The sequence below is a fragment of the Sinocyclocheilus grahami genome, unplaced genomic scaffold (genome assembly GCF_001515645.1).
Source record: "Sinocyclocheilus grahami isolate Dianchi unplaced genomic scaffold, SAMN03320097.WGS_v1.1 scaffold1387.1, whole genome shotgun sequence".
Taxonomy (NCBI): Eukaryota; Metazoa; Chordata; class Actinopteri; order Cypriniformes; family Cyprinidae; genus Sinocyclocheilus; species Sinocyclocheilus grahami.
The window spans coordinates 9,496-21,834 of NW_015506566.1; the positions used below are offsets into that span (position 1 = coordinate 9,496).

Here is a 12,339-nt window from a genome sequence, read left to right on the forward strand (position 1 = left end):
CCTTTCCTTGTAATGTATTATGAATGAACATGAATTAACAACATTTATAAATTAACATTAGCCTAGATTTAAAAATGCAGTAATAATTGTTGTTGATTGTCACTATTGTAACATGTTACCAGCAACTTCACTGTCTTTAACACATTTTAAAAAATCTATCAGCTGTATAATTATGCATGAATAAATTTGTGCAACTTTTACTTATTTATTCACAAACATGGAAAAGCTGGAAACTGTAAAAGGCTACAATCGTATTTGCATTGTACAGTCAGCAGATTTCCAACAAGCACTACATTACAAACGCAAAATTGGACAAAGAAATGAAAGCAACTTTTTCCCTTCCCACATGATCATTATAGAAGTCTGAAAAGCTGTTCTTTGGTTTTCTCTTTCTTCTTCCTCTCTCGCTCTCATAAACACACTCCCAGTAGCGCAGCAGTGTTTAATGAGAGACCCTGTCCCTCTTCTATCTCCAGCTCTAGATTGTGGGTGGATGTCAGCAAAAGGCTGATGGACAGTGATGGCTACTAATGAATGAATGAATGATGCATTTATATAGCGCTTTATTGTGTATTGTTGTACACCCAAAGCACTTTACAATGATTTTCTTACAGCAGCTCCAGACTCAAGAGTTCAGCCATACTCTCTCCATAGAGACACAGTGCCATTCTGCTTAATTCCTCCATGGATTCATCTAAAGTGTAAGCTAATGAGAAATCTGTGATGCATTGCCTTATATGCACTATAAAAACCTATTCAAACATGAGTTCTTGATCTGGAGGCATTATCGGTGTCTGAGAGGAGGTTCAGAGCTGTTTTCAGGTCCAGGCTTACAAACAGACCTGATTTTAAATCACTTAGATGCTTGCTGAATTTAGCTCGGGGTCAGTCAAGCTAGAAATTCTACTATGCAAATATTAATCATAGTCAATGTGAATTTTTATGCATAATCCTTAAATCTAATGTGACTGGATTTCTTTGATGTTAATTTTCTTTCTTATTCTGTACTCAGTCATACTTAATTCTCTGATAGGTGCTGTCCATGTCAGGGGAGGTGACCTTTAAGCCATTTTAATCATTCAGGGTGTGATGGTATATCCAATAGTGAAACCGGAGGCTTTCTCAGAACTCTATATGATGGTCTACTTAATATACTACCGTTCAAAAGTTTGGGGTTGTAAGATTGTTTTGTTGTTTTTTTAAAGAAGTCTCTTATGCTCACCAACGCTTCATTTACTTGATCATAAATACAGTAAAACAGCAATAATGTAAAATATTATTAGAATTTAAATGAACAAGTTTTCTATTTGAATATAGTTTAAAATGTAATTTATTCCTGTGATGGCAAAGCTGATTTCGATGAATAGAAAGTTTAAAAGAACAATGTTTATTTGAAATGTATACATTTAATTTCTTTCAAAAAAATATTTTGAATTCTAATGTTGGTCTTTTGTTTACAGCTTTTTGAAGATGCTGATTTCATTTTCCAGCAGGATTTGGCACCTGCCCACACTGCCAAAAGCACCAAAATTTGGTTAAATGACCATGGTGTTGGTGTGCTTGACTGGCCAGCAAACTCACCAGACCTGAACCCCATAGAGAATCTATGGGGTATTGTCAAGAGGAAAATGAGAAACAAGAGACCAAAAAATGCAGATGAGCTGAATACCACCTCAGCAGTGCCACACTCTGATCACCTCCATGTCACGCCGAATTGAGGCAGTAATTAAAGCAAAAGGAGCCCCTACCAAGTATTGAGTACATGTACAGTAAATGAACATACTTTCCAGAAAACCAACAATTCACTAAAAATGTTTTTTTTATTGGTCTTATGAAGTATTCTAATTTGTTGAGATAGTGAATTGGTGGGTTTTCGTTAAATGTGAGCCAAAATCATCACAATTAAAAGAACCAAAAACTTAAACTACTTCAGTCTGTGTGCATTGAATTTATTTAATAGACGAGTTTCACAATTTGAGTTGAATTACTGAAATTAACTTTTTCACAACATTCTAATTTATTGAGATGCACCTGTATATAAATGACTGACAAAAATATTTCTAAGAATATTTAAAATAAAGATGCAATTTCTACAAGAACATTTTACATATGAAATGTTATGCAGAAATTTAAGACAACTTTAAGATTTTTTCAACATAAATATAAAATTGTGTAATATTTTCTAATAATTTACGTTCTAAAATTATGATCTTTGTACGGAGAGATCCCCATTATTTTCTGTTATTTAAATACATTTATTATAGGATAATGACTTAAAGGATCAGTTCACTTCCACCTACGTCCCGCGCGAGCTTTCCAACGAGACTACGTAATGCATGGAGTTGAGCTAGTGCAAGACGTAAATTTGTGGTTAAAAAGCATATAAAGTTTTATTTTTTTTTTAGAAAATGACCAATCTTTTCACTAGATAAGACCCTTATTCCTTGGCTGGGATCATGTAGAGCCCTTTGAAGCTGAACTGAAACTGCAATTTGGACCTTCAGTCCACTGGCCACCATTAAAGTCAATTATATGGAGAAAAATCCTGGAATGTTTTCCTCAAAAACCTTAATTTCTTTGCGACTGAAGACAGAAAAGACATGAACATCTTGGATGACTGATTTATATTATGAGCATAAATGCAGTCATGGACAGAATCTTGTAAAAAAAAAAATCATTCTGAAGAAAAAAAAAACATTGGGAATGCTTATATACTTGTTTTCAATAAAAAATACATTAATCTATTTGTGATTGAATTTTTGCATCAAAGAAATTTAAACCAATTGCCTAAATGTATATATAAATATTCAAATTAATGGGCTAGACAACAAAAGATAGGTCCAAATGAACTTTTACACTGCTACATTTTACATTACTACAAAATACAAATAGTTTATGAAACTACAGATTCAGTAATCAGTGCAATGCAAACGCAGCGGCTGTTGTTGTAGAGACGTTTTGATGTGAATAATCAAGCCTCTGATCAGTAAAAACCCTCTGCCTGACCTGAATCATATTGCTCTGTCTCTATCACTTTAATAAACAGGTTCTTGGCAGACAAAGGGAAATGGGTTGGTAAAAATACCTGTGGCTCTCTCGCAGGGCTTCTTTGCCCTTCCTCCAGGAGATCATCCCGCGCGGGGACATGCGGGGCCTGCACTCAATCAAAACATCTCCACCATGCCGAGCCAGTGTCTGTGCCTTCAGCACACTATAGGAGAAATCTGGTGCCACTGCTGATGTGAAGAGAAAAACAAGCATCTTACAAAACTGGCAGAAAGATAGACCAACTCACTCCTAAAAGTACCTGAGAAGTCCTTAAAACGCAAAAAAAGTCACTGCTTTAGATAGCAACATATCAAAAAGTGTCAATTGTTTTGAAGAAAACATTGAGGACATTTTTCAAACAAAACATTTCATATTCTTTACACAACAGGCATATAATACAAAATGTGGAATAAATACAAATGTAAATATAAGTAATAAAATATGAATAAAAGATTTCAGCTAATAATTTAATAAGATTTACTTATCAAACATTCTGTTCTTCTAACATCAGAACAGTTGCATCACACTTTCACAGCTTTCATGCCTCAAATAATATAAAATTTTAATTCAGAAAAGTAAAACATGTTCTTCTTAGAAGAGGTTTATTCAAGTAACTGATGTATGAATTGCATTTTTAATATACAATACCATTCAAAAATTTGGGGTTGATTAGTTTAATTAATTAATGTTTTAGAAAAAAATATCTTATGCTCACCAAGGCTGCATGTATTTGGTCAAAAATGTAATTACAAAATTAATATTGTGAGATATTTTTTTACAATTTAAAACAACTGTTTTCTATTTGAATATATTTTAAAATGTAATTTATTCCTATGATGCAAAGCTGAATTACTCCAGTCTTTAGAGTCACATGAGCCTTCAGAAATCATTCTAATATGATGATTTGAAACGTTTCTTATTATTAGCAATGCTGAAAATATTTTTTTTTGGAAACCATGATAAGATCTACTTCCAGGATTCTATTATTCATAGAAAGTTGAAACAGAATTGTTTTGTAACAATGTATGTCTTTACTGTCACTTTTGAGTGATTTGAAAAAAAAAAAAGAAAAGAAAAAACTGACCCCAAAATTCTAAAAAGTTACTGTATAAAAAATTCTAGTATTATCATATGAAATAAAATAAAATAAATTAATGGATAAGACAAAACAATCAGTGCCAAGTCACAGATCCATTTTCTTCCACACAACCTGTCAACCTGCTACATATCTATCTGGTTCCCTCTTTGCTAAATCTCGTTGTTGTATCACTTTCCAGAGGCATGCAAGGAGGATGTTTTTAATGCGATATCCTCACTTAAGAGCACACTCAAGAGCTCATGCTATCCCCCGCAAACCACTAAGTCAAACCGAGTCAAGCCAGCCAGCACAAATCTAAAGGCTCTAAAGTGCGAAGACTGTCTAACTCACATCTCCCCCAGGCAGCAATTTCAGCATACTAGACTTTCCTGCCTGTTTGGGATCCATCTGCACTCAGCGCTGACAGCATCAAAGCACCCATTGTGCTGACAAATGACAGGACTTGGGAACAGAGCACTTTTCTCATCTGCCGCATGATAAAATGGCCTCGAACGTCAACTCCTTTAATCTTCAGCGCCGAGACGGGTTTGATCATTGATCCAGTCAAAAGTTATTCTGCTCCTCATAATAGCGGGTCAACTGTTTTTAAATGCAGCGTAAAAGGGTGTAGTAAGACTAATGATTGGTAGTGTTTGCTGACAATGTGGATAGAATGAGTTTATAAGGAAAACAAAAGCCAAGTACTGCTAAACAGCACTGCTGCACCAAAACACAACAAACTTCATATCATATATAGATAAATTTGTAAACATAAACTGCATCTGGCTATATCTTTAGTAACTATGAATTTAGTGATTCCTTACCAATGACTCTGAGTTCAGCGTTCGCAAACACTCGGCCATGACGGTTCTCGGCGATACACTGGTACATCCCAGTATCTGACAGGGTCAGCCTGCTGATGGACAATCCCCCGTTTACCACCTGGATTCTGTCCTGGAAACATCACAACAATCCCACACTTCAATTTAAAACAATTAAATTGACTTGAGTTACATATTGAAAATTAACTCCAGTATTATTTTACATGTTAGACACATTCGACATAGAAAACACAGTCTGAGAAATCCATGTAATGTTTTCCTCTTTTCTGTCCTTGCATAAAGGCTACACATTTAAACTGAATTTAAAACATTCTGAATAAGGTATAAAATAGGAATTTTTTCTGGTCTTTTTTTTAACTAAATGACAATGAAAAAAGAAGGGCTGCACTTTTAATAGTCAATTAAACTCTAGCCGATGAGAAGAGGCTTAGCCTTAGCTTAGTTAACAAAGAAAACAAACAGAGTGCACTTTCTGCCGTCTCGCTGATGGACAATCCCCCGTTTACCACCTGGATTCTGTCCTGGAAACATCACAACAATCCCACACTTCAATTTAAAACAATTAAATTGACTTGAGTTACATATTGAAAATTAACTCCAGTATTATTTTACATGTTAGACACATTCGACATAGAAAACACAGTCTGAGAAATCCATGTAATGTTTTCCTCTTTTCTGTCCTTGCATAAAGGCTACACATTTAAACTGAATTTAAAACATTCTGAATAAGGTATAAAATAGGAATTTTTTCTGGTCTTTTTTTTAACAAAATGACAATGAAAAAAGAAGGGCTGCACTTTTAATAGTCAATTAAACTCTAGCCGATGAGAAGAGGCTTAGCCTTAGCTTAGTTAACAAAGAAAACAAACAGAGTGCACTTTCTGCCGTCTCAGTCTCCGTGAACTAGAGTGCGTCACAAAAAGGAACGAAACTTAGTTTACAGACTTCTTGTCTCACAGATATGACAAATATATCTATAGAAAGGTTAAAATGTGTACTTTTAAATTAACCAATTAGAATCGAAAACAAATACTCTCTGATTATGTAATCTGTATGAAAGCATTGCTCTAAATGCCATGCAGAGATGGAGAGTCAGTATCTTTGCAGCCAACACTGACTAAATTATTAAAATATCTCCTTGATATTTTTTCCTGACACATTCATAGTTACTTTTGCTTTATGTGTGTGCTTGAGCACTGGTTTATACTAATTATCACATGTTATCATAATTTTGAACAGTGGACACACATTTCATGTGTTAAAACTACATAGAATTTACATGTAGTTAGTGGCAAATACAGAAATCTCTAAAACTGTTTTTCAAGATTGTTTCAAAAATTTATTTCAAATGAACAATAAAATCAAACAACAATGGTATCTTAAGATTTGCTTTGTTACCTTAAATTCCACAAAATAAAAAATAAAACAATAACAACAACAAAACTATAATGTATTGCATGGATTTCTGGCAACAGTGATAACTCAAACAAATCAAATGTAAATGAACCATCCATACAAACTGATTTACTAGAAAGAATCATACTTCTCAATGCTACGTGTTAGATAATATTTTATTTTAGCTAAAACTATCACAACAACAGAACATAGGATTTGTGAAAGGAATGGGACACCACTAAAGTATAAGCCTACCATATTCACGGAAAGCGCCTGCTATAAAATAATAAAATTACAGATGTGAAGGGACCAGAACGGAGGATGAGTCTAATCCCATAGTAGCAGTGGATTGCTGCTGATGGGCGGTCTATAATTTTTTTATCCTGGCCAAACACTTACTCATAAAGCCCCTGTTATGCTGCCATTGCACTCACTTGAGTGTGAAAAATTTGAATGGTGCATTCAGGTTGAATTAACTGAGATTTAAAGGGCTCAGATATCTGCACTCGCTCTCTGCATGCAGGATCTTCAGAGTCTGGTGGCATTAGCTTTATGCCACTTGAATTTCATTGTTCCAATGCAGCTGGGAAATGGTGTAACTCTCTGGCCACATGATCTGCCCTGACATGGAGCATCACAATCTAACTGATATCATAAACAGACCTCTTCATATGTGTGCCGTGTTGACTGGGGTAAACTAGAGAAATCAGTACAGCCTCTAGCAGCAAAGACAAATAGTGGCAGAAATCAGCTTTATGGGGGTAATTAATTAGGGGTGACATTCCACTGAAATCAGCACTTTCCCCCTCGACGGGAGAGCACGTTTGAGTGGGCTGTGCTGCACCAGACTGATTAAGTTGCCCACCTGAATAGACATCGCAAAGATTGCCCCAACATTATGGGTATTGGCTTGACATGTGTGAAATTGTTGCTGAGGTAAACATTTACACAAGCAGATGAATATTTGGTGTAGTACCAGGAAGAAAATCAAAACAAAATGTAGGAGATCTGCAAACTTTTAAATAGATCATTTAAAAGTAAATAACATAAATATAGATTACACAACAGTTAGTTTTAGTGCACTCATGTGATTGAATAAGAATGACATTGATTATATTTGATTTATATATATATATATATATATATATACATATATATATATTTTTTTCTGTCATGTTGGTGTTCTATCTTTCACTTGGATGTTATAAGTTGCACTGAATAAATACAGCTGGATAAAACAAAAACTGTGTCCGTCTTCATTTCAGGCTGCAAAGCAACAAAATGTGATTATTTTAAAGGGGGTGATTCTTTTCTATACCCACTGTATAATATATTTCAAATGAACCATAAAATCTGACAATAGTGGGATCATACATTTTGATGTATGTACATTTTGATACAACAAAAACAAAACAAAAAAAAAATAGAACAAAACAACAAAACAGGGGCTGATCAAGATTAAACAAAAATCACAGTATCTTGTACACAAAAAAAAATGAAATAAAACTAAATTCAGCTAATTGAACGTAAAAACGGTCTTATTTATAATAAGAAAATGCTAAGTAAATTATTGAGCAATAACTCAACGCTATTGAAAAATAATTTAAACAAATCAATTGGACTTGAACCATCCGTACAAACCGATTTACTACAATGAATCAGACTTCTCAATGCTACTAGAGAAAGCGAGATGAAAATCTTGAAGGGCATATTTGATTACTGCTGCAACTCACTCATGTGGAATACAATGTGACATAATTCTTTCATGCTACACCACTGAGAAAAATAACGCATTACTGTATTTTGAAAAAGAGAAATACTGAAAACTAGAATTAAATTACTAGCTCTACTGCTTAGGGTTTCTCCCTAACAGTGATGATATATAGATCTTCTGTGATATGCTCTCAATACTGCATTCAGGTGATGGTGGATAGTATAAGGAAATGGCCTTTTCGGTTCATTGTAATCATCAAATAACAAACGACACTCTTCTTCTTGTCCTCTGACTACATGGATGACCTTTGGTCTGGAGATTGATCAAATGCTGAGGTAGCCGATGGTGACATTTACAAAATGGTAACACCTCAGCTCATTAAGAGTGCAGCCTCACAGGCTGAGATTGTGTTCACTATCTCTCAGAGTGATGAAACAAGCTCTGTTATGCAGGACACTAATACAGCACAGAACTGCTCTGAACCGTACAACAACTGAGACAAACCTAAACCAGAGCTCTGGAAATACACAACATAATCCTGAGAAAGGCAATAGAAAGTCACTTTTTATTTTTATTCACGTCTTGTTTTTAGAATAGTTGTACACATGTGATGTTGCCGTAATGTACCTCAACCAGTTTTTTATGAAAACAACCAAGTTGAAATAAATCTGCAATAAAGTAAAATATTACTATTAGTGAAAACATAAAATGTTGCATTGGCAACCATCTGAAACAAGTTTAACAACTAAGATTTTTAGAACGAAAATAAATAAACAAATAATAATGACAAAACACATTAAAAAACTTTTTTTGTTGTTGTTTTCTGTTTTGTTCTGTTTGTTTAAAAGCACATAACACTTCTCAAAGTAAAAATTAAAAGAAAGAGTTTTTATTTGTTTATTTATTTTTAGTATTTAACAGAAAAGATTATGCTTTTTTGAAAAGATATAATAATAGACATTAAGGTCTTTCAAAAGATATTCTTGTCTTTATTTACAGTAAACTAAATTAAATATTGAATTACTGTTCTCAGTTTTATCTAAAGTGAAAATTGTACTTTCATATTTTAATTTCGCTTTTGTTTACGGTGAAATTAAGTTGTAAAAAGTTTTAAGTTCTATATTGACCTATATTATGCAACATTTTGGCTTGTGCCTAAAGAAGATATACCGATTATGTTAAAAAAAAGACAAAACACAGATTGTCCGATTTACTCAATCATTTATGATCTAAACAATATTGTGTTTCTCTGCTAAACTTGATTTATTTGCTTTCGATTAAGTGAACCAATCAAGAACGCAAAAATTATTTTTGATGTTGAAATAATTGAAACTGTAATTCTCAGCATGCCTTGCATGAGACCTAATGGGGAGAAGAAAAATTCAGAAATGAAGCAAAATGATTTAAGAAATATGAGAAAAGATGGAGACTTAAAGGGTTAGTTCACCCAAAAATGAAAAACAGCCTGTGTTTTACTCACCCTCAAAGCATCCATATGTGTATGTGACTTTCTTCATTCAGACGAATCCAATCTGAGTTAAATAAAAAAATTGTCCTGGCCCCTCCAAGCCTTTTAAATGGGGGTAAGTGGGTGTTGTTTGTCAACAGTTAAGAAGACGTGAAATAAAGTGCGCGCAACCATAATAAAACATGCCTCACATGACTCCGGGGGGTGAATAAAGGCCTCCTGTGGCGAATCTATGCATTTTTGTACGATAAATATCTATATTTCAAACGTAATAAACACTTTTTTTCTCACTTCCGCTGACTATCATATGCGGAAGACATTCAGGCGGATGACGTAGGACTTAGGCGTCGTGTGTGCTGACTTGTGGTTGTACAGCGAAACTGAAGTAAAGTGCAAAGTTTCCTTACTTTAGCAAAGGAAAACCAGTCTCCTCTTGGCTTATATCGAAATCCTCTGACATTTTTCTTTACAAATCCTCGTTTTGTTTTGCTTTGTCTGCGCGTTCGTCACTGATCACGCAACGTCGACGTACTACGTCATCCACCGGAACATCTTCCGCATATGACAGTCAGCGGAAGTGAGAAAAAAAAGTGTTTATTACTTTAGAAATATGGATATTTATCTTACAAAAATGCATGGATTCGCTACAGGAGGCCTTTATTCATGCCCCAGAGCCATGTGAAGGACGTTTTATTATGGATGCGCGCACTTTCTTTCACGTCTTCTGAACTGTTGACAACCAACACCCTACCCCCATTGAAAGGCTTGGAGGGGCCAGGACAAATTTTTATATAACTCAGATTGGATTCGTCTGAAAGAAGAAAGTAAAAAAAAACCTAGGATTCTTTGAGGGTGAGTAAAACACAGGCTAATTTTCATTTTTGGGTGAACTAACCCTTTAATAATGTTCAATTAAACTATATTCAATTCTGTTGGGTTTTCCTTCTAAACTTCCCGAATCTGCTAACTTGCTTTTCAGGTGCACTAAAGATAAAGCAAACCGCATCACCCACCTCAAAGGACTCAAGCAGCTCGCCGTTCTTCAGCCACCTATAGGAAGGTTTGGGCTTAGCGCTCGCCTTACACTCCCACAGCAGAGATTCATCAATGGCTTTCTGCACATCCTGAGGCTTCTCCACCAGATGAGGGGGCGCTGAGATCCATCAATAAACACAAAACACACAGTGAGAAATTAAATATCAAGAGCTGCTGATAAAAATGAATTTTCAACAGCTCCCAGAATCCCAGACACACTTAGAGTTGCTTACTGATTAGCCCCTGTTAGGAATCAGTAAACCAACCAAGCAGTTTATGAGCCAATTAATCAACAAATCCAGTTATTAATCAATCAACATGGCATTAGAATGAGGAAAAAAAAAGCACAATTCTGTATGAATAAGTTACAAAGACATTTAGTAAACCACATTCACACTGAGCACATGGCTCATAATGTGGGTCAAATTTTATGGATCTTTAGCCTGTATTTGGTATATTGCTTTAATTTTAATATTGCTTTGAGGAACATCGCACACCCTTCCCAAACATGCAGAAATTACACCAGAAAAAAAGGTGCTAGAAAAAGTGCAAATGTTAAAGTTTTAACCTTGATTACATATTTATACTCAAAGCTAAGATGATTAAAAAAAATGGCTTGAAAACATATTATAATGAGATTGATTCTCATGGCTTTGCTGAAGGTCAATGTGACTTGCATAGGCTTAACTTTACTTATAAGATGAGAGAGAAAGGAGAATAATCACGGCGTAGTGCAAACGTGAACAAAGTAGCATGCTTTATAGGTATCAGTCACACTGCTGAAGCTCACAGTTTTGACTTCGGCCATTATGTTATAAACAACAGTGACCCATATTGATTATTCCATTGCTCCAACATCAGTGATAGATGGACAATACAGTCTATGGGAGATTATAGATTTTTACCTGCCAAATAATTGCAATGACAAATAATTACAACATATGGGGATACTCATGAAAATCTGACATACTGGTTATAAAACATAATGGGGATATAAATTAAACATACAGCATTGATCAGTGATAAACTCAAATATATAAGCATTCATAAAAGCTTAATGGTGCATGAATATTGATTGTGTATTTGTCTGATTACGGAAAGTGTGTAGAATCTTTTTTAAATGTCCAATCTGCTCTTTTCCATACAATAAAAGTGTTCATTATTCTATACCATTGTATATACTGTATATATATTAGTGCTGTCAAATGATTATTCGCGATTAATCGCTTCCAAAATAAAAGTTTTTGTTTATATAATATATGTGTGTACTGTGTATATTATTATGTATATATAAATACATATATTATATATAAATATATTTAATATATAAATGTAACATTTTTCTTAAATATAAACATGCATGTGTGTGTATTTATATATACATAAAAAATATACACAGTACACACATATATTATGTAAACAAAAACTTTTATTTTGGATGCGATTAATCGAGAATAATTATTTGACAGCACTAATATAACATAAAAAAACCTCAAGTGAACATTAAAATAGTGAAATAAAATAAAATATAATTTTTTTTTGATTTATTTAATTTCAGCTAGTTTCCAAGGCAACATTTTTTATTTTTGTTTAGTTTTATTTGTGGTATTTTAGTAGTAGTGCTAAAATAACTCAAATGTATGGAAGCCTGCCACAGAATTTAAAAACAAAATAATTAATAAATAAAATAAAAAAAGTTAGTTGCAACTTTGTATATCACAATATATATAAATATATATATATATATATATATATATAT

At 33.8% G+C, this 12,339-nt stretch overlaps 1 protein-coding gene across 1 annotated transcript in view; it reads right to left on the bottom strand.

The window, feature by feature from the left end:
• Positions 1 to 3,085: 3,085 nt before the first annotated feature.
• LOC107569851 (contactin-4-like) overlaps positions 3,086 to 12,339 on the bottom strand; it is a gene marked incomplete at its 3' end in the record, with an annotated part of 47,471 nt that continues 38,217 nt past the window's right edge. The window contains exons 9-11 of the mRNA XM_016256007.1: positions 10,559 to 10,698; positions 4,951 to 5,080; positions 3,086 to 3,236 (exon numbers count right to left, since the gene is read on the bottom strand). Of these exons, the coding sequence (XP_016111493.1) occupies positions 3,086 to 3,236; positions 4,951 to 5,080; positions 10,559 to 10,698 (421 nt within the window). The remainder of the gene's footprint in view (positions 3,237 to 4,950; positions 5,081 to 10,558; positions 10,699 to 12,339) is intronic.